Consider the following 21,205-nt stretch of genomic DNA (forward strand, 5'->3'; position numbering starts at 1 on the left):
GTCAAACAGGACCTGCCCTTCATGAACCCATGCTGGCTAGGCCTGATCCCCCGGTCACCCTGCACATGCCGCATGATCTCCCTCAAGACGATCTGCTCCATAACCTTCCCTGGCACCGAGGTCAGGCTGACAGGCCTGTAGTTCCCCGGATCCTCCTTACGACCTTTCTTATAAATGGGAGTCACGTTGGCAAGCCTCCAGTCTTCTGGGACCTCACCAGTCAACAAGGAGCACTGACAGATGATGGAAAGCGGCTCGGCTATCACCTCCGCCAGTTCCCTCAGCACTCTCGGGTGGATCTCATCTGGCCCCATCGACTTGTGACAGTCCAGCTGGAGCAGTAGGTCTCTGACTGTTTCTTTCAGAATCACAGGGGGGTTAGTGTGCTCCCCAACCGAGATTACCAGGTCAGAGAGAGGGGTATCCTGAGGATAACTGGTCTGACTTTTAAAGACAGACGTAAAGAAGGCATTCAGAACCTCCGCCTTTTCCTTATCCTCAGTGGTCACATTCCCAGCCTCATCCAGCAAAGAGTGGATATTCTCCTTTGTCCTCCTCTTACTGTTAATGTATTTATAAAAGAGTTTCTTATTCCTTTTCACACCAGCGGCTAGGTTAAATTCAAGCTGGGCTTTTGCCTTTCTGATTTCACCTCTACACATCCTAACAACTTCCCTGTATTCATTTTGAGTGGCCTGTCCCTCTTTCCACAGGCGGTAGATTCTCTTTTTCTCCCGGAGCCTCAGGAATAGCTCCCTATTCATCCACACCGGTCTTCTTCCCCGCCGGCTCATTTTGCAGCTCAGGGGGACTGCCTACTCCTGCGCCCTTAAGACTTCCTTCTTGAAGAGCAACCAGCTCTCTTGGACCCCTCTGCTTGCTAAGACTGAATGCCAGGGGACTCCCCCTATTAGTCCCTTGAACAATTCAAAGTCCGCCCTCCTGAAGTCCAAGGTAGCAGTATTACTATTCCCCCTCCAGGCTCCACCATGAATCACGAAGTCTATCATTTCATGATCACTCTGTCCAAGACAGCCTCCAACCTCCACATCTCCCACCAAACCTTCCCTGTTTGTGAACAGCAGGTCTAGTGGGGCAGTTCCTCTCGTGGGCTCTCTGACCAGCTGTATCAGGAAGTTGTCCTCTACGCATTCCAGAAACCTCCTAGACTGCTTCCTCTGTGCTGTGCTGTACTCCCAGCATACGTCAGGGAAGTTAAAGTCCCCCATGAGGACAAGGGCAGGCGACTGTGCAGCTTGTGCCAGCTGCTTATAGAATACCTCGTCTGTTTCTTCATCTTGATTTGGGGGTCTATAACAGACGCCCACCAGGGTGCCTGTCTTGTCAGCCCTTCCTCTGATCTTTACCCATAGGGATTCAACGTTATCGTCCCCAGTTATAATCTCAGTAGCGTAAAAGCATTCCCTAACGTAGAGAGCTACACCGCCACCCCACCTTCCTTGCCTATCTTTCCTGAAGAGTTTATAGCCATCCATTGCAGCACTCCAATCGTGGGAGCAATCCCACCACGTTTCCGTTATGGCAACTAGGTCATAGTTTGCCTGCTGCACAATGGCTTCCAACTCTTCTTGTTTGTTGCCCATGCTGCGTGCATTAGTGTAGACACACCTCAACTGAGCCCTTCGCCTCTCACCTAATCCCATTACCACTTCCCCAGGCTGCTCTCTAGCAGGCCTGGCTTTATCCCCCTCCCCCTTCCTATCTAGTTTAAAGCCCTCTCTACAAGTCCCGCCAGCTCCTGGGCAAGTATCCAGGATTTGCCTCACTCCAGTCATATATCCAGACATTTGCCTCACTCCCAGCTCTACAACTGTTCCCCTAGGCTCTTCTCCTGTGAGGCCTGTACTGTCCCCTTCCCCCGTCATAATTAGTTTAAAGCTCTATCAATGAGCCCCGCTAGCTCCTGAGCTAAGATTCGTTGCCCCCTTTGAGATAGGTGAGCTCCATGGTTGGAGAGCAAGCCAGGGGCCGAGTAAACTACCCCATGATCGAAGAATCCAAAGTTTCTGGCTCGGCACCAGCCTCTGAGCCAGTTATTCATTGTTTGGACCTTCCGTGCAAGCTCTGAATCCCAGACCGCCCCTGATAGTACAGAACAAAAGACTACTTGTGCTCCTGCACCTTGAACTAAGCACCCTAAACCCTTGAAATCTCTTTTCATTGCCCGTAGGCTTGTCTGAGCAATTTCTTCACTGCCCACCTGAACTATGAGCAATGGAAAGTAATCGGTGGGCCTTACCAGCTTTGGTATTTTCCTACTTATGTCCCTGACCCGGGCCCCAGGGAGGCAGCACACTTCTCGGTGGCTTGGGTCTGGTCTGCATATGGGGCCCTCCGTTCCCCTGAGAAGGGAGTCACCCACCACGACCACCCTTCTTTCTTTCCTTACAGAGGCAGTCTGGAGGCATGGGGGTGTCCGCCTCGCCGTAGACTCCCTCCTTGCCTTAGACTCCCTCCTTGCCTTAGGCTCCCTCCTCGGCAGATCTTCCATCACCTCATGGCTCACCTCACCTCCCATTTCCAGCGTGTGAAACCTGTTTCTAAGGGGGATCTGGGGAAGCGGGGTAGGCAGGCAGGGGGGGTTCCCATGACGTCTGGCAGGGACTCTCGTCCAACCCTCATCATCAGTCAGGAAGTAAATCAGTGCCATAATGTTATTTAGGAATTCATAAAGACTCTGCAGGAAACATTATTTCTAACCTTTCAGTGTTGACTTCACAATCTAATGTTATTTTAATATACTTGGTGTATATTTTATGTTTTAAAAATCTGACATTTTTCCTAATTTGGTGCCATCTTGACAAAATCTGCATGATTCAGCACAGAGGTTGAAATCTATTCATTATTCAGTTCTGTAGAAGTGTCTGCTATCTTTGTGAATAGTAGAAAGTTTCTACATTTGGTGTGTACCCCAGAAAGGAATGGGATATTTGCTTGTGAGATATTTTGAACATTTATGGAATAGTATATTGAGTTTCAAAACCTGGAGCAACAAGTTCTTTGCTACCTTTTCTGAGCTTCCATCTTTAGGAAGCTGTGATAACCCTCTGAAATAAAACTTTAAAATATCCAGCTCTATGTCCTCTTAATGAGCATGAGGTTTAGGGATAGAGAGAGGTTTGTGGTGGAACGAATTAACAGCTTATACATGTGCATTCTCGGATGTCCTACTTCAAATAGTTGTTTTGTAAATTTAACCAAGGATTAACTGACTGGAAGTAGTTAATTTCCCTGGCAAGTGTACAAAAAAATTGGTAACATTTCTGTGCATAAAATGATATGAAAAATAATTTTGTAGAAGGATGACAAAAGTAATTCATTCTTGGACTTGAAATGTATAAGGAGGGGGAGCGGATGTTAACTTAATGCTTCATTACTGCAACTACATTAAACAAAGATATTTGACTGTGATACTCCTAGAGGAGAAAAACAAAACAAAAAAGAAAAAAGTGCTTTTTTTTTTTAACTTGCATTCAGTTAAATTTAATCTTTTACTAGAAACAGTGGTCATGTTTGTGTTGTTGCTTTTCTTTTTTCGTGTCTTAAAAAACATCAGTACACAAGGTTGAAACGCTGTTTGAACATGGAATCATGATATCAGGATATCATTTTGTGCAGCTCTTCAAATTCTGTCTTTGAACTGAATTTTTTTTTCTGTGAATCAGTGTAAAGAACCAAGATATATAGGAGCCATTTTTGAGCAGAAGTCAGATTTATCTCTTTAAAGTTATTGAGACTATTATTAAACTAACAAAAACTTGATCTCCTGCAAATGAGATCCTTTGAAGTGTACCATAGGTTACACACATTATAAAGTGTTTGCATATTATGTTCTAAAAGTAAAAAGTGTTACAGTGGTGAATCATGGTTTTGATTTAAAATGTTTTAGGGTGAAAGGCTACAAGTACAGCTTTCAACATTATTGTTTGAATGTAGTGGATGAAATAGATGAAATAGATCTAATTATGTACACATGGTTACAGTACGTTCTAAGTAGACAAAAACAGATGTGGGGCCTAAAGAAAACCCGCAGGGAATCAATAGAGAATGTAAAGGAACAGTGTGACCCAAGTTTCGCTTCTATTTCAAAATGCTCGGAAATATTTTAGCATAGAAAAGAGCTGTATTTAGTTGTATCAGAAGCCTGTTAGTAGAATGTAGTAGGATGCATATTTCTTCCCAATCATGATTTTTTCCTTTCTGAAACTTTACAAAAATATGGAATATTTATACCTCCTTTTACATCAAATGCAGTTGAAATCGGCCCAGTAAGCTCCAAAGATTTGAGAAGACTGACATGCAGAAAGATACGAAGATATCCGATCATATTTTCCACACCAGACTGCCTAGGAGACTTGTTGCTAATAAACCATTTTTAAGAAGAAAATAGAATAATTATTTGTTGATGGAAATTGAAATAGAAAGTTGATGTAAATGCAGTGATCATTGTTTGCATATTGGATTTAAATGTTTTTGAGCTGATGCAACGAGAGCAGAAGTGTCTCAGAAGCTTTTCTTAACTTATTAAACTACTTTTCTTCTTTCTCTCTGGTGTAGTCAGTTCTGTGTTTAACTCACCTTGGAATCCCCAAAGAATTGTGTTTTCGACAGACATTTTCTATTTATGGTCATTTCCATATTTCATAATAATGCACTTTTATTTTAATGTGTTTGTACATGCAAGCTCTGTTTGAAATAACAGGAGTCATTTATAGAGCTGTAAAGCCATAGAACATAGAATCTTTGTAGTGTTTTCACTATTACTGTATCAAAATAAAGGTAGAAGCCTAGATTTCTTTTCATAACATTAGACTCATAAACTATTCCCATCTTGTACCTACAGTGTCAGTGGCAAAATGTTGCATTCAAGAAACATAAGTGTATAAGTAATGAAAAAAGCAGTCCTTCTTTGTTTAACTGGACAGTAAATGTCATGCTGCTAGTCTCTGCATTGCACCAGGTATATATCACCGTAGAAAAAGCATACATCAAAGCAATCTTTACAATTGTGCATGAATAAACTCTTAATTTATACAGAGACTAATCTAACTGAATAAGTTAGTTTTTGGTTGAAGAGGATTTTTCTTCACTTCATAACATTACTTTTCAGTTTTGAAATGTCTTATTCCAAAAGTAATTTTGCAATTATGACAATTTCTTTTTATTTTTTTGTTGTAAAAGATTATCAAAGCCCCAAAATAAATTTTATGATGTATTTGTTTTATTCATAGGATGGTATCACAAATCTGTTCTTCTACAGAAAACCAAAGCTGTTTTTGTCAGCTTTACTTAATTAATATTCTCTAGCTGAATGTTAATGACATTCAGTTTTGAATTTATAATTCAGTTTTGCATTTGTTTTTGATGATTAGAATTACATTATATTATAAATATAGATTTTAAAACTGAATTTGAATCTTAAGTTTCCCTAACTTTGCCTCCAAATTTAAAAACAACTTCAATTCTCACTTCGTCTTTTGCTTTTTTTCTCTTCTTAATGCAAATAAAATTGTACTGGATATATTTAAAGTATTTATGTATATAGTAATGTGGCTGAAGAATATTGGTAAAAACAAAGTCACTTTCAAAGACCATTCAGCTTCAATTGCTGATGCTTTTGCTGAAGAAAGATCCTGTGCCACAAGCTTGTCTATTTTTGTGGTGTAATTAGTTGGCCCATTAAAATACATATTATCTGTTCCATAAATCTCCTCTCCTGTAACTTCTGAAAAATATATGATGCTAATCCAGTTACAAACCTCTTACAGAGTGCTTTTGTAAATTCCACTGAACATTGTTCAAAACAAGTATTTAGAAAGGAATTGCAGGTGTATTTTCTTACCTTTCTTCATTTTACTTTATACATTACTGTCCTGTGGAGTACTTTATTTGAGAGAATTTATTGTGACTCACAACATTCCCAAATTTTTTCTTCTGACATGAGATTAAAACATAAAGCATCTTAAAGAACTTACTATATAAAAGGAAGCGGCCTGTAAAAAGGCAGTTTACTGAACTGATGAGGCAGTGGTATCTGTTTTACAGACTGGTGAGCTGTCTTGGTCTTATTCTCAGTTTGACTTAAAGAAAAGCCAGATTACCCACAGAAAGAACCTTTCTGTCAATAATAATAATAAGGAGTTAATGAGATCAGTAAGCTGGCTGTCTTGCTTAGTTTAAACAAATATTTCCAGCTTTTCCTGAAAAGTAGATTTGCATGAAGGGTGTTGAGGGAGGAGGGGGAGAAGAGAGGTTCTTATTGTGTATTTCTGTGATTTTGTTTGTTTGTTTTATTTAGAAATCACTGTCTGTGTAAAATAAAAATTAAAAAATTATATAATAAATTTTTTATTCATTACATAATGTCCTGTGAGTCCTTGAATAGGACTCAGGAAATAGGCATTCAGTAGGTTGATTAGCTCTTCTTCAGCCTGTGCTTTTTGTTGTTGTTTGTCTGCTATTCAGCTCAGAGCCCAGAACTACTATATTTCTCAGAAATGCTTACCCCTGAAATATGGAAGTGCTTCACAGGCATTAACTGTTGTATCTAACAAGTTTTACTATGAAGCCATGAGTGTCATCATCATTATTTAGCACATTAATTGCGGCAGTACAAAGTAACAACCTTATAAAAAACTATTACATGCGTTAATTTTTTGAGCTCATCGAAGAAGGGATTCTGTGAATCTTTACATTTACCAATACCCAGATCTACTGTGCAGTATACAAGACAGATGCCTATCTGAAATTTCTATTGCTGTATTCATATGCGACCTAAATTTTTGGCTTTACAAATTTTTGATGACTATATTTTGCAGTGGATATCTCTACATCCTAGTTGGTTTTTTTTTTTTTTTTCATTTCTTTTTATTTCCAGTACTTGAATGTATTACGGGATTCTATTTGGATTTATCTGTGTGGGAAAGATCACCTTTCTTTGTTTACTGCTCCAAGATACTCGTTTTATTGAAAATTAGTTAGGAAGACTTATGATATTTCTCTGAAATTGCTGAAAATAACTAAATGACAATCTTTAACATCTACCATTAGAAAACAAATGGTTTGTGCGTGCGATGAAAACACAATACAATCTGTTATGTTAACTGATAGATATCATTTACTTTTAAGCAGAATACCATGAAATCTTTTACCAAGAGTTACAAAATTACAAAAGAAACACTGAATTTACTTCACTCATTTTTAAATTTTACTTGAGAGTCAGTCACGGAGTTATCTAGATCAACCCGTGCCCTCGACAGAAATTTGTCAGTGCATGGAACTGGTATTAACTCTTTAATTACCCATTCTTTACATGATGTTCACTGTGGAATACCAATAACAAAATTATAAAACCATGACAAAGTTCTGTGTTTTGTACTCTTTTGACTTCCAAAGTTTCAATAACTAGAGCTGTGGGAGGTAGCTATGGTTAGGAGAGGAACTGTGTTCTCATTTTCCAGAATGTAGTACATAAAAATTAAAGAAAGATCTTTGTATTCTTGGAAATTTGAGGAATTGTAGGGTCTGCTGTAGGAAATAGGATATATCAGGATTTCTGTTTACGAGACAGTGATTGCTGTTTGTAATCTGTTAGAGGATGGGTATCTTACCACAGAATAACCCTTTTGGACACCTTTATAAATGTTTTAGTAACTGAGCAATGGATCAGTGATGCAAAATACTTTCTTACTGAGAACTAGCTTTTATCTGAATTCACTGTATCTACTGTGGAGAAAGATGATATGAGGTTCTAGTGCTACAGTTTTTGTGTTGTGAACACTATAAAACTTTTCAAACTCACTGTTCATTTGCTCATTATCAAAGAAAACATTTTAACCAAACTTGAGTGCTAAATGCTACTCAGAGGACTTCACTACCTAAAATTTTCCTTCATAACAGAATCTTTGCAGTGTATGAGATAGAAATAATAAAATAATTTTCTTCTTCTTTCCCTTAGGCATTTCCTGGAAACACAAACTCTGATAGTGTGGTCCGACATGATTTGCAACACCCAGTTATTGCTCGCTATGTACGTATAGTTCCTTTAGATTGGAATGGAGAAGGCCAAATTGGGTTAAGAATTGAGGTCTACGGCTGCTCCTACTGTAAGTTTTTTCCTTTTTTTTTTTTTTTTTTTTTTAATTCTAAATAGAAACTGTCTTTGAAGTTCAGATTAAATCTGAATCTCAAGTACTTTTTGTTAAAATGGATGAAGATATTCCAGGATTACTAATTGTAATGCCTGGAGCTTCATTTAATATTTACTGTACCCTTTATTTCTGAGTTGCTAGTTAGCTCTTCTATAGGGAATACAGCGCTGGAATTAGTAACAGTGCTTTGAAATCACTACTTTTGATCTTCAAGATTGTTTTTGCAGAAGACTTGAATAGACCAGTTGAGGAAAAGATAGCATTCGGATACATTTCATGCTGGGTCTTGAGGGTAATAGCTGGGAAACAAGACATAATTCATTGCCTGATGATAAAGATAAAAATAAAACAAGCAAAAATTCAGCTGAAGAAGCTCATCTTGTCTAAATATGACATGTTTTTCAGAGATTTTTCCTTTAGTGTTTGAGTATATCTTTAGAAAAAACCGGATGAGCAATGGTGCAAATTGCTAAGAGCACAACAGATCATGTTTTAAGAAAAGCAAGTGCAGTTTCTGAATACCATTCCTTGAATTTGATCCTGTGGGTGCCTACAGAAAGTCTACATGCCTGCAAACTATAAGTGTCTGCTGTCCTATTTCTATGCAAATTTAGTACAGTATCCCTGTGGGTGTTTTAGGGGAAATAAATACTTGAGATTTATCTTTTTTTTTTTTAAAAAAAAAAAAAAAAGAGAAGAAGTGTTAAAATAAGTTAAGAAGCACTTATCTTGAAGTCTCTTCCATTGACATCAAGTGATTTAAGGCCTATTGAAACACTTTGCCATGCTAACTAGCAATTGTGATAATTAACTAGCAAAAATATCTTGTGATTTACGTTGTTTTGATTTGGTTATGTGCTTTCATTAAACACTATTGAGAATCACATTCTGGTGTTATTTTTCCTATTTCCATCTAATGAATGAAAGCCTCATTGTAAAATTTATATTGAGCTTAAATAATTTTTTAACAGCTGAAATAACTTAGCTGAAAAACCAGATCAAACTTGCTGTGGTGCTGGTAGGGCTGTGCTGGGGGAATTCATGGGTGTTGGATACATTTGTAAGAAAAAACACTGCATTTGTTATCTGAGGAACTGTGAGTTATTCTGAACTTGGTTCTTGTTCAGAAAGAATTATCACAGAATGCTTTTCCAGTAGAGTATATACCTCTACCAGATTTACTAGATTGCCCAAGTCTACCTCAAACAAAACTCTGAGACAGTCAAACTCTCATGGAAAATTCAGTGCTTCCAGGCTCCTTGTACTTATGATTATAAACAGCTCTGCAAAGTGCAAAGCCAATGATAGTCCAGTTTTTGCTCTCCAGATTATCACAGAATTTAGGCAAGTGAAATGCACATTAAAAAAAAAAAAAAAAAAAAAAAGGAGAGAGAGTGAAACTTTCCTAAAACCTTGAAATTTTTTTCACAAAGTAGAAATTAAAATTTAAGTAACTTTTAACAGCTTTATGTATTGCATGGTGGAGTGCAGCATTTATTTTCATGAAATGCCAAAGCAGAAGGGAATTTTGCCAGAAGAAACGCCTAGATCTAATAAAATCTCCTACATAGGAATATTACCAAATGTCCAAAATAACTCTCCATGATTTATAGAACAGCTTAGAAGAAGACTCAAATTACATGTTTTCTTTCCTTATCAAAAAATAGTAAAAATTATTTTGTTTCAGTTTAGTAGGATAATTTCATTTTCAGTATTTAAAAATGCAAAGCAAAATATCTGATTCAGTGTATTCTTTGAATGCTCTACAGCACAGATTCTGCTGTTTTACATTACTGGATGGTAATGCAGTTCAATGTAATCACTATTGCTTCCAGAGAAACTTCATGCCAAGTGAATTTTGAATGATATGAATAGTTCAGATTAGTGGGATATTATTTCATATGACCACAAGTCTCTCAGCTGCCCCCTCCACTGGGAGGCAACTGAAAAAAATAAAAATAGAATAAAATAAAATAAATAGCCAACAAAATGGTTAAATTCTGAAGAAGAAGATTTTGTTTTGATCAACATCTTCCATGTTTCTCATGCATACTCATATAGTTGCGTGGCCCTTTTGAAGTGATCTTTGCAGGTCCTCATTGAACTCGTAAACTTTAAGGTACAAAATGAACTTTGAAATACTTGCAAAATGCCAATGTAAAAAGAGAGAGCTTTGGTATTAAAACTGAGGAAGAAAATTTTACAAAACGTTGCATGGTAGAGAAGAGCTCACAAGCAGGAATAAAATTTGTTCATTGGAAATGAACTGCACCCTTTTTGTGAAAACCCTGAAAAGGCAGAAGTTCTCTGCATGAAGTTGAAAACACAAGTAACATAACATAATATAAAAGGTAAAAGGCCTCATTTTTTTCTGGTAGGCAGTGAAGAAAATAAGATCGAAAAAAGAAAAACCTACAACACCACTTACACTCAGCTTACCCTCAGTGATCTGTAAATGCCTCGTGAATTGCACTAAAGATTGTAATACTTATTTTATTATATTTGATCAATTCTAGTGTCATCCTGTTCAATTTTCTTGTGAAAAATATCTTGGAGCAATGAGATTTCAAGAGAAGGGATAAAAAGTTAACTTTGTGTTGCTCAGTTGGGATAAGAGCTATGCAATTACTTATTTAAGCAATTCAGCAAAATGTTTCTGCTCATTCTCTTAGCTGAGATGGGCTTGGAAGACCATTAAGTTTCTTTTCATTTCAAAGTACAAACCAGTTTTTCTTTCACGCTGTGTATTCTATATTGCTTTACTCTTTCATTTTTTCTGTTTTACTGCTTGAAGTGCAATGAAAAAGGCTTGAGTTCTTATATACAATAAAGACAGACACTAGCCAAGAAATTCCTTTGAGTTCACAGATATTTTTACCATTAGTACTTTAGGCAATGCAAAATTAGTATTACAGTATTAAGTAAAAAGCGAGATACCATACTTTCACACATCCCTTGAGCCAAAGTAGACTACAAACCAGGCCTGTACATCATGCTGTAAAGATGTGTGGCACATCTAAAAGAAGCAAAAAAGATGTCTGCTTTCCCTTGCTGAAGTTAACGTGGACCTTGAAAATATCAGCTTCAATTTAAAATATAATTTTTCTTACAGCTCTTACTGTATTAGCCAAGCATAAATCTGATACTGAGCTGGTGTATATAAGGCCTGTAAAAGAAAAAATAGAAAATTCTGGATAACATTCTCATTTGCCAATGAGGTAGTATATTCTTTGTCTTATGGTAAATAGTTAAAATACTGGTATTGTTAAACAGTTTATTCCGTTTGTTTAGAAGAAATGCACAAAGTTTGTGGAGAAGATGTGGAGTCTCCTTTGGAGATATGCAAAACCCACCTGGATACTTTCCTGCCCAACCCACTTTAGAGAACCTGCTTTAGCAGGGCAGTTGGACAAGATGATCTCTAAGGGTCCCTTTCTAATTCTTACAGATCTATGACTATTTTGGTGGTTCCCAATGACAGAACTGCTCCTTAAAAGATGAATTAAAGATTAGTAAGATTTAGTTTATTAGTAAGAATTGTTTTGGTTTTTTTTTTTTTCTAAATGGTTCTTTATACTATATGAGCACATACACTTGAAAGTTAAGGCTATTACAGAACAATCTATTCTAAAATTCAAAACAGTACTGATGTTACTGTAGAAGTAGCAGCTTTGATGTTGAAAGAAACCAGTCCGAAGGAGTCAGAAACTTACCAGAAGTACCTACACTGATGAAAAGAAATAAGTGGTGGTTCTTGTTTTGTTCTTTTTTTATTGTTGTTTTCTTACACTTTTTCTTTAAAAATAAAAAGATGGAACAATAGGTTATCACATTAAATTCTGAATATTAGAAAATAATTAGAAAATTCAGGAAGTAAAACAAAAGAGAGTTCTTTAAAAAAAAAAAAAAAAAGGATTGAAGACAGTAGGTACTGGTAGTGTCAGACTTCATAAAGTTATAATATTCATTGTCACAATAGATTATTATTTTTTTTTTTTTAAGGTTTTAGCCCATTAGTGAATGGAGAAGTACTCAGTTGTTGCAACACAAAGTTAACAGAATTGTTCTTATAGCCCTGCATATTTCAGCACTGCATCTTTTTCTGCTTTTTGCAGTGAATAACAGTTCTCTCTATATACCTCCTTGAAGTAGGATTACTTCTCTGTCCTAAAAGTGGTTTGGTAGCTCTCAAGCTTTGCTCAAGTATTTTTTTGTTCAGTTCCCAACAATGTGAAATCTCAGACTGAGCAGAACTTTAGTAGCAACAGCAGTAACTTGTAGTATCTTTGATTATTTGTGACTGATATAGCCCTTTCTTTGAACAGCCTGAATTTTTTATGTGCAAAATTCTGCTTCCCTCCCTGACATCTTCCAAATTTTTCATAGTATCTTGAATAAAAAACATCCTTTTGTTCACATTGCATTTATTCTTTCTTGCAAGTAAACACGATAGAAAACTTTCCAGTGAACCTATATTCTGTGGGGAAATTATGGTCTTTTGGTGCAATAAGTGTTATGTCTGATTTCTTTGTGAATTTGCAACAGTTCATCACAAAGAAGGGACAGACAAAAGCAATCAAAAGAATAATTTAAAATATGCATATATTTATTCCATGCATGTATTTATTCTATCCTCCCCGAGATAAGAAAAAGAAAATCATAATTCCTTTTTAAGCAATTTTGGGAGATGTAATTTAGGTGTTCTCTTTCCTTCGGCTCTGATTTCTAGTCAGACACATCTAAGGTACTGTGGTCAATCAATCTGTTATGCAGTAGCTCAGATAAGCAGAGGAGCATAACAAGAAACATGATGTTGGCGAAGAACCCCACAAGAAGAAATTACGACATATGAAGTGCATCTACCTTAAGGCACAGAAATGAAAATTTTCAATCAAATTTAACAATTACAAAAATAGTGATTTTCTTGCTTAAAAAATCAGCCTCCTATCAGCTTGAAATTTCAGTTTTAAAACTCTTTTGAAAAGCAGGAGTGTCAGAGCAGAATGTACAAAATAGAAGGTCTTGCAACTATGCAACGTCAGCTCTGCAACTGTCAAAATACTTGTTATTTATAATGTTTAATCACAGATCCAAAACACAAGATCAGATAAGCTGTCATGAAGAAAATAACATGTTCAGAGCAGGTTTTTGGGGGCAAAGTTTCATATTTAGTGTCTTTTACATTTAATTACTTTATACTTTTTAATTCCATTATCTCTTTTTCCATTAAATAGTGATCAATGAAGTTTTCAAGTGCAGGATTTAAAAAGGTAAAAAAAGCAGTAGAGATAATCAAATGTGGGGAGGAGATTCCTATTTTGAAATATATATGAGGCCTTAATTGACTTCAGCTGATGCTTTTGTTAGGAACTGTAATATGTTTGTTATGAAATATCTACTTGTACAGCAGTGCTTTATTATATTGAAATCTGTCAGCAGTTTTCAACTTGATGTTGAGATATGAAGGATATGTACTTATATTTTCAAACAATGACATAAAATGATTTGTTTTTCACATGTTAATTAATGAAAGACATTATGCTTAATGCTTTTGAAAATCAAGCATATGCTTGTATAAATATCTGCACACTGACACTCGCCACTATTTCAGAATTTAGAGTGAAAAATATCAAATATGTGTTAATTTTTAACATTATTATTTTGGGCCTTAAAAGACTACTAATGTGTGGAATAAGATCAGCGAATTGTCCTGACTGAATACTTGGAAACCTAATTCTTCAATAGTATATGTCATTTTTAAATGATTAGACAAGTATTTGCTAAGTATTTCCCCTAAGGGAAATCATTTTCCTTTAAAAACCAAATCCATTATGTGTGTTTAAGCTGTGAATGGCTGTCATCTTGCATCTGATTTTATTTCAGTGTAGCAAATTAAGCAAAAATTGTTTGTTACATGGCTTACTTATTTGGTTTATTCTAAGCAGTGGTGATAGGATAAATGGAAAAAAATATTCAAGCACTGTAACCATCCCACATAATTCCCACAGAAAAATTTCTCTGACAGCATTGAAATTTTAAAAAAATTCTCTTTTTTTTTTCACACATAGCATGAAAACTCAAAACTTTGTTTTGAGTCTCAATAGCAGCACCTTATGAATTTGGAGTTATGTCTTACATACATTTCTTAGATACTTCAATCTTGAATATTACTGCCCCTTTGCTTATTAAATATAATAGTTCATACCTTATGTAGTAGTGTAGTGAAAAGTTCACCCATGTGTCAACACAAAGATCTGGTGTCGTGAAACTAGCTAATACACAGAGCTGGTTGCATTGATTTTAAGAAGTACACATACTCTTTAGTGGGTTTTTGGAAATAACTATTGATATGTGTATTTTTTTATCATTTGAAAAAAATCTTGCATAATTTGGTGACAGAGAAAGCTTTTGCTTTTTTTTTGTCAGTGTTTAATGAGGTTAATACAAGAAAAAATCTCTAATCTAAAAGTAAACACGTACTGTTTGCAGCCTCTAAGTTTGAAAAAAGTAAAATCTAATGAATCTTGGAGTCCTTTATTTTCTTGGATATATATTCTTACTATATTTTGAATCTTATATACATTTCTAACTGATAAAACTGCCATTCCCCTCTGTAGCTTAATCTGATTTGTTTATGAGCAAAAGATAATCAATATTTCCCCAACTTCTAAGTGAGCATATTCCTGTCAGTCAAGACATTTCCTATCAGAAACTGTTGCAACTTGACTCTCTGAATCTGCACTCAACAACCTTCTTGCTTCAGTCTTCACTGGTGACTGGTCTTCACAAAGCCCTTGAGTGAATGGTTGGGAAGGTAGGGACTGGTGGACCACTGTTGTTCCTGCTGTAAACCACCTGAGGAACTTGAATATCCTTAATTCTATGAGTCCCAGTGAGATGCATCCCAGGGAATTGGCTGATGTAGTTGCTAAGCCACTCTTAGTGATATTTGAAAAGTCATGGCAGTCAGCTGAAGTCCCAGGCAAATGGTAAAAAAGGGCAATGTCACATCCATTTTTAAGAAGGGTTGAAAGGATGATCCAGGGACCTACCAAGGAAAAGTCCTGCCAGACCAAATTAATGGCTTCCTATGATTCCATAACTGCAGCATTGGAGAAGGGAAGAGCCACTGATGTTACCTATGTGGACTTCAGTAAGGCCTTTGACCCACAACATCCTTCTCTCCAAATTAGAAACACATGGATTTGATGGCTGGACTGTTTGATGGACAGGAAACTGGTTGTGAGATTGTAGTCAGAGAGTAGTAGCCAGTGTCCAGGTGGAGATCAGTGAAAAATGGTGTCCCCCAGAGGTGAGTACTGGAATCTTTATCAGTGGCATGAACAATGTGGTCCAGCACACCTTCAGCAAGTAAGAGGATGACACCAAGCTATGTGATGCGGTCGAGATGCCTGAGGGATGGGATGCCATCCAGGAGAGCCCTAAACAGACTTGAGCAGTGGACCAGGAGAACCTAATAAGGTTCAACAAAGTGAGATGCAAGGTCTTGCACCTGGGTCATGGCAACTGGATACAAGTTGGAGGATGAAAGATAGAGCACAACCCTGCCAAAAGGGATTTGTGAGTACTGGTGGACATCCACTGTTTGGTCTCCGCAAACATTTAGTCAGTGAATGTCAGTGGGTGCAGTTTTTTCTACATGGAGGAAATCAATTGTTCACCATGTCAGATGCCATTCTGTTGGGCTGTGCCTCTGCTGCCATCTGCTGCATGGCAACAAAATTGAACAGAATACTGATGGTGGGAAGATTTAGCTTCTACTGTCATAACACCAGCTCTGCTTCCAACTCTGTGGGCCAACATAATAGAATAAATGGCATTTCTTTCAGAACTTCCCTCTTATGTATGTATGTTAATCCTTGTCTACTGGATATGAAGGTGTTCCTCATACTCTTCCTGAAAACAAATTTTTTTTTTTCCGGCTTTCTTCAGCTTTTAGAGATGGAAAGCAATTGAGAAGCCAGGAGACTGGGCTGATGGTACTGACTGCTCCTGAAGCCTGAAACAAATGTTACAGTTCATAGGCGTGGAAAAGCTAATCAGCGCAGTTGAGATGCCATGTAAACAATTTTACTAAAGAAAGGCTTTCCAGAACTACTCTGGCAACTATGGAATATGAAAGTCTTAAATTTTGCAACAGCAGCAAACCTTAAATTGTTATAGCTTGCTAAAAATAATGAATAGGTTTGCCAGGGAGGCAGGGGACAAAATGCAACTGACCATCCAAATTACAAACTGATAAACAGAACAAGGAAAATCATTTGAAAGTCAAAACCTTTTTTTCTTGTCTCAGGTCAGGAAAAAAAAAAAAAACAAAAACTGAGTTTACTTACATTCACTGTAAACAGAGTGGCAAGTGATACCAGTGTAGTATCAGATCCTTACATTTGACAATGAAAGCAAAGATCATACATGCATTAAAGGTGGTCTTTAATGAAACATGTTTTTGCATCTTAGACAACAGTGAGGTTATTCACCAGAATAAATGTGAGTTTTCCCCAGTCAGAACTAGACTCAGCCTTGCATTTCTTTTTAGAGTCAACTACATAAATTTGAATGATAACATCAAGATTTTTACTGTGTGAGATTTAGTACAGCACTTTAAAATTACTTCTGCTGCATATTTCCTTTCGGTGTGTATGCGACTCCTTTTGAATGTTCAATTTAAATATGAGCTCACCAGGTGTAAGAAGTGACGAATAGGCATTTAAGAATGATTATATGAAGAAAGAATAAAGAATGTGAATTAGCAAGAAAAAATTGGCCTTTAGTAATGTCTTTTCTTGGAGCATTAAAGCATTAAAAGCATTAACATTTTTTGAAAGATTACACAGCATCAGATTAACCTTAGTGATATCAGCTCAAAAACAGAAATACTGAATATTTCATAGGTCAACTGTGCATTTTCCTGTCTTCATTCGGATATAAATATTTAATCAAGGGCTCCATCTAGTCAGACGTACACTTTAAGTATTTATAGATAGATTTGCCCATTACATGGCTCATTTATTCACGGCGTAAATAAAAAATTTTATGGGATGGTGCAACTCTTTTCTTTGCTGTTTTTTCATAGAAGTAAGTTCAGAAATTTAATAAGAATTGAGATCTGTTTTGTCTGTTTACTATTTGAGAGTCAGTTTTGTCCTTTTTTATTGACCTGAGGCTCTTGCAATTTACTTTTTTAATAAATAGTAAAAACAAAGACTATCTGTTTTCAAGTAAATTCAGTTCCTTACTGTACCTGGATCAGAGCATAATTATATACTTCCCATTGAGAGGCAAAATCAGATGCTGGGTTTCACAATGAAGAATAAATACATACACAGCTGCAGGTAAGTCTTCTGGCCACTAGATGATAGATCAAGTTGGTCAAGCATGACCTGCCTTTCATGAACCTATGCTGGCTGAGCCTGATCCTCTGGCTGTTCCACACAAGCCGTGTGATCTCCTTCACAATGGTCTGCTCCATAAACTTTCCTGGTACCAAGGTACCAAGGTAAGGCTGAGAGGCCTGAAGTTCCCTGAATCCTCCTTATGACCCTTATTGTAGATGGGAGTCACGCTGGCTAGCCTCCAATCCTCTGGGAACCTGTCCAGTTGACCAGGACCAGTGATAGATGGTGGAAAGCAGCTTGGCTATCACCTCCACCAGCTCCCTCAGCACCTCTGAGTGGATCCTATCTGACCTCAAGGACTAGTCACTGTGGAGCAGTAGGTTTCTGTTTCCACCTAAATCATGGGGGGTTTATTCTGCTCCGTCTCTGAGACTTCCATGTCAGGGAGGGAGTGCCCTGAGTATAACTGGTCAGGCTTTCAAAGACAGATGTGAAGAAGGTATTGAGAACATCAGCCTTTCCTTATCCTCAGTTGTCACATTCCCCAGCATATCCAATAAAGCATGGAGATTCTCCTCAGTCCTCTTCTGTTTTTCGTTTCCTTTTACCCCAAAGGCCACACTGAGCTCAAGCTGGGCTTTTGCCTTCTAATTTTCTCCCTGCATATCCTAACAACTTCTTTGTATTCTCCTCATGTTGCCCATCCCTTTCTCAGGAATATAATTTTCATGATAATGTAACTTCAAGAAAATGAAAACTAAGCAGTTTGAATTGCATCCTGAAGATATTTTTAGCTGTCTTTGAACTACATGTTCAGTCTCAAGATATAACAAGCCTTCAGCACCACCTCCTTTTCGTTTTCTCTAATTTAGCCATTTGAATAAACTTACTTCAAAGAGAAGAAAGCATGCACCATGTACTAGGTTCTTAGGAAAAAATACTCCTGTTTTTATAAAGTATTAATACAATAAACAGATAATCTCGGAGATTTTATGAAAAAAATGAAAAATTAACTGTTCAGGAAAATAAATTACTGGATCATGGAAAAAAACATGATGCCATGGATTTATGGTTTTTTGCTAACTCCCTAACAAGTAGTGGTTTTTCGGACCAAGTGCATCTCACATCATTCATCTCAGATGATTGTCTGGTGCCACTTTTAGAGACAAATTTGAACAAAAGCTAGAAAAAATAAGGATCTTAATAGTATACCAGCATTATAGTAACAACAGTGAAACAGGAATCAGTATGAAAAAAAATAAGGAAAAGTCTGCTCTTTAAGATTCATAGAAACATTGGAATGTGCCAAGTGCTGTTGGTGCACCTCCAGTGGATATTGCAGTCAGAACTTGACACAGCATTGTCACCATCTTAGGGATTATCTCCTCACAGATTTATTTTGAGGGTTTCTGGCAGGTTTCTAAAATATATGAATAAAATTTGTGCCTTTTCTACTTTGATACTGCAATATTTTATATACATTTTATCTAATAGAAAGAAATACAAACAAGTAATTTTCAAATACCTTGGCAAACGTAATTTTTTTCTTTTTCAAGCATTGACGTCACTTCAAGTTGAATTCATTGAGATGTACAACAAGATTCATATTCAGTACAGTGGAAATAAATCAGGCAACGGGAAATTAAATTTCATTTTTCTTCATGCTGCTCTTCTCAAATTGGAAGAAGTATTCATCATAGCATATGCAAAATGCATCTGTATTTGATGTGGTGTTTTCCTGTCCCATCCACCTTATGGCCTACGTATTGCCTTTTGAAAAATAATAATAAAGGAAATGTCAGTCAAACTGCAGCAGATTGCAAGCCAGTGAGGTGCCCATGTCTTGCAAATGAACTAGCGTGCCTAAAGGCAACGTTCAAACACATTACCTTTGGCTCTCTTCCCTGTTGTGTGAAAATTTTAAAAAGGACATTTTCTTTGGTTGATGTGGCGGGATTCCTCAGTTTTTAATGGTGGAAGGAGATGTAGTAATATATCTCCAGCATCAGATCAGCTGACTTAGTGGTAATGAGATTCAAACTGCAAAGAGTCCAGTGGCAAATTTGATGTGTTGTCACGCTGACATTACCTGGATTTCCTGGAAAAAAACAGATTAGAAACTTTTGAAGTAATTTCTGCATAGCCGATTAGTCATTAATCATTAATAATGTCAAAATATGAGATTTTCTTGTTATGATTTTGAGCAGTACCCCTTGCTCAAGGAGGGAAAAAATTCAATTTGTTTGTCAAAATATCACAGAATCACAGAATCATAGGGTTGAAAGGCACCTCTAGAGGTCATTCAGTCCACTCCCCTGCCAAAGCAGGCTTCCTACAGCAGGCTGCACAGATAGCTGTCCAGGCAGATGCTGATTATCACCAGAGAAGGAGAATCCAGAGCCCCTCTGGACAACCTGTTCCAGTGCTCTCTCACCCTCACTGTGAAGAAGTTCTTTTGCATATTGGTTTGGAACTTCCTGTGTTCAACTTTATGTCCATTTCCCCTTGTCCTGTCCCCATGGACTGCTGAAAAGAGGTTGGCCATGCCCCTTTGACTCCCACACTTAAGATATTTATAGACATTAATAAGATCCCCTCTCAGTCTTCTTTTCTCAAGGCTGAGCAAACCCAGGTCACCTAGCCTTTCCTCATAGGGGAGATGCTCCAGATCCCTTGTGGTTTTCTGCTGCACTCTCTCCAGGAGATCCCTGCATTTTTTGTACTCAGGAGCCCAGAACTGGATAGAGTATTCCAGGTGAGGCCTGATCAGAGCAGAGTAGAGGGGGAAGATCACCTCCCTGGACCTTCTGGCCATGCTCCTTTCAACAAACTCATTGGCCTTCTTGGCCGTCAGAGCAATATGTTCATAATACATTTTTTATGTGCTTAAATTTTCATAATGATATTTTGGTACCCATGATTAATAACAACAACAAAATACTCTACATGTGTGGAATATGGCAGCCCAGCCAGAGGACCTTTAATGCATTTTATGTTTTTGAAAGATAGATGTTTTTGAAGGATAGATTCGTGGTTAATGCTTATAGTCATACAGAATTAATATATATGTTAGTGCCCATACAGTAGGCATAAGGCTCACATAATATGTTAAGGAAAGAATGTTGCTAGTGAAGATCCTCACTCTAAAAATGTTTTAATCTAAAAAGTATGTCAGATGAAATAGAGTTAATGTAAATGAAAAAAGTGAGAAAAATTTCACCTAAGATTGCCAGCGATCATTAGTACAGAATCTTTATATTTTTAATCACAGTGAAATGTTTCATATGAAGTGTGCAGACTTGATCATGTAGAGGCCATTAGCAATTTCGAAATTTGTGTGAATGGTAAATTTCCTATGAATACTGTTGGTTTGATTTCAGATATATTCACAAGCATTTCTCTGGAAAGTACACGGCTATTCTGTCCAATGTAATTTCACTGCCACCTGCTCTTAGCAGGAATTTTTTAGTATTTCAAGGCAGTACCTTTATCAAAGTAGCTAAATTAGCTATTATGAAATCACTGTTGAGTTTTTGTGAATGAGCATTTCTATGTTCTTCAGATGGTAACATGGGTAATAGACTAGTGGGGGAGGGGGACCTGTGGATCCAAGCCCTGGGAAAGGGGTAAAAGGTAGGGAGATGGGCCTAAAAACAAAACAGTGGCAATGATCTGAGG

General features: G+C 37.0%; 1 protein-coding gene across 1 annotated transcript in view; it reads left to right on the forward strand.

Annotated features, from left to right (window-relative positions):
* CNTNAP2 (contactin associated protein 2) overlaps nucleotides 1–21,205 on the forward strand; it is a 663,767-nt gene that overhangs the window by 316,272 nt on the left and 326,290 nt on the right. Inside the window, exon 4 of the mRNA XM_042886519.1 lies at nucleotides 7,979–8,126. Within this exon, the coding sequence (XP_042742453.1) occupies nucleotides 7,979–8,126 (148 nt within the window). The remainder of the gene's footprint in view (nucleotides 1–7,978; nucleotides 8,127–21,205) is intronic.

The sequence above is a fragment of the Lagopus leucura genome, unplaced genomic scaffold, assembly GCF_019238085.1.
Source record: "Lagopus leucura isolate 7727_CA_CO unplaced genomic scaffold, USGS_WTPT01 Super-Scaffold_100058, whole genome shotgun sequence".
Classification (NCBI taxonomy): Eukaryota; Metazoa; Chordata; class Aves; order Galliformes; family Phasianidae; genus Lagopus; species Lagopus leucura.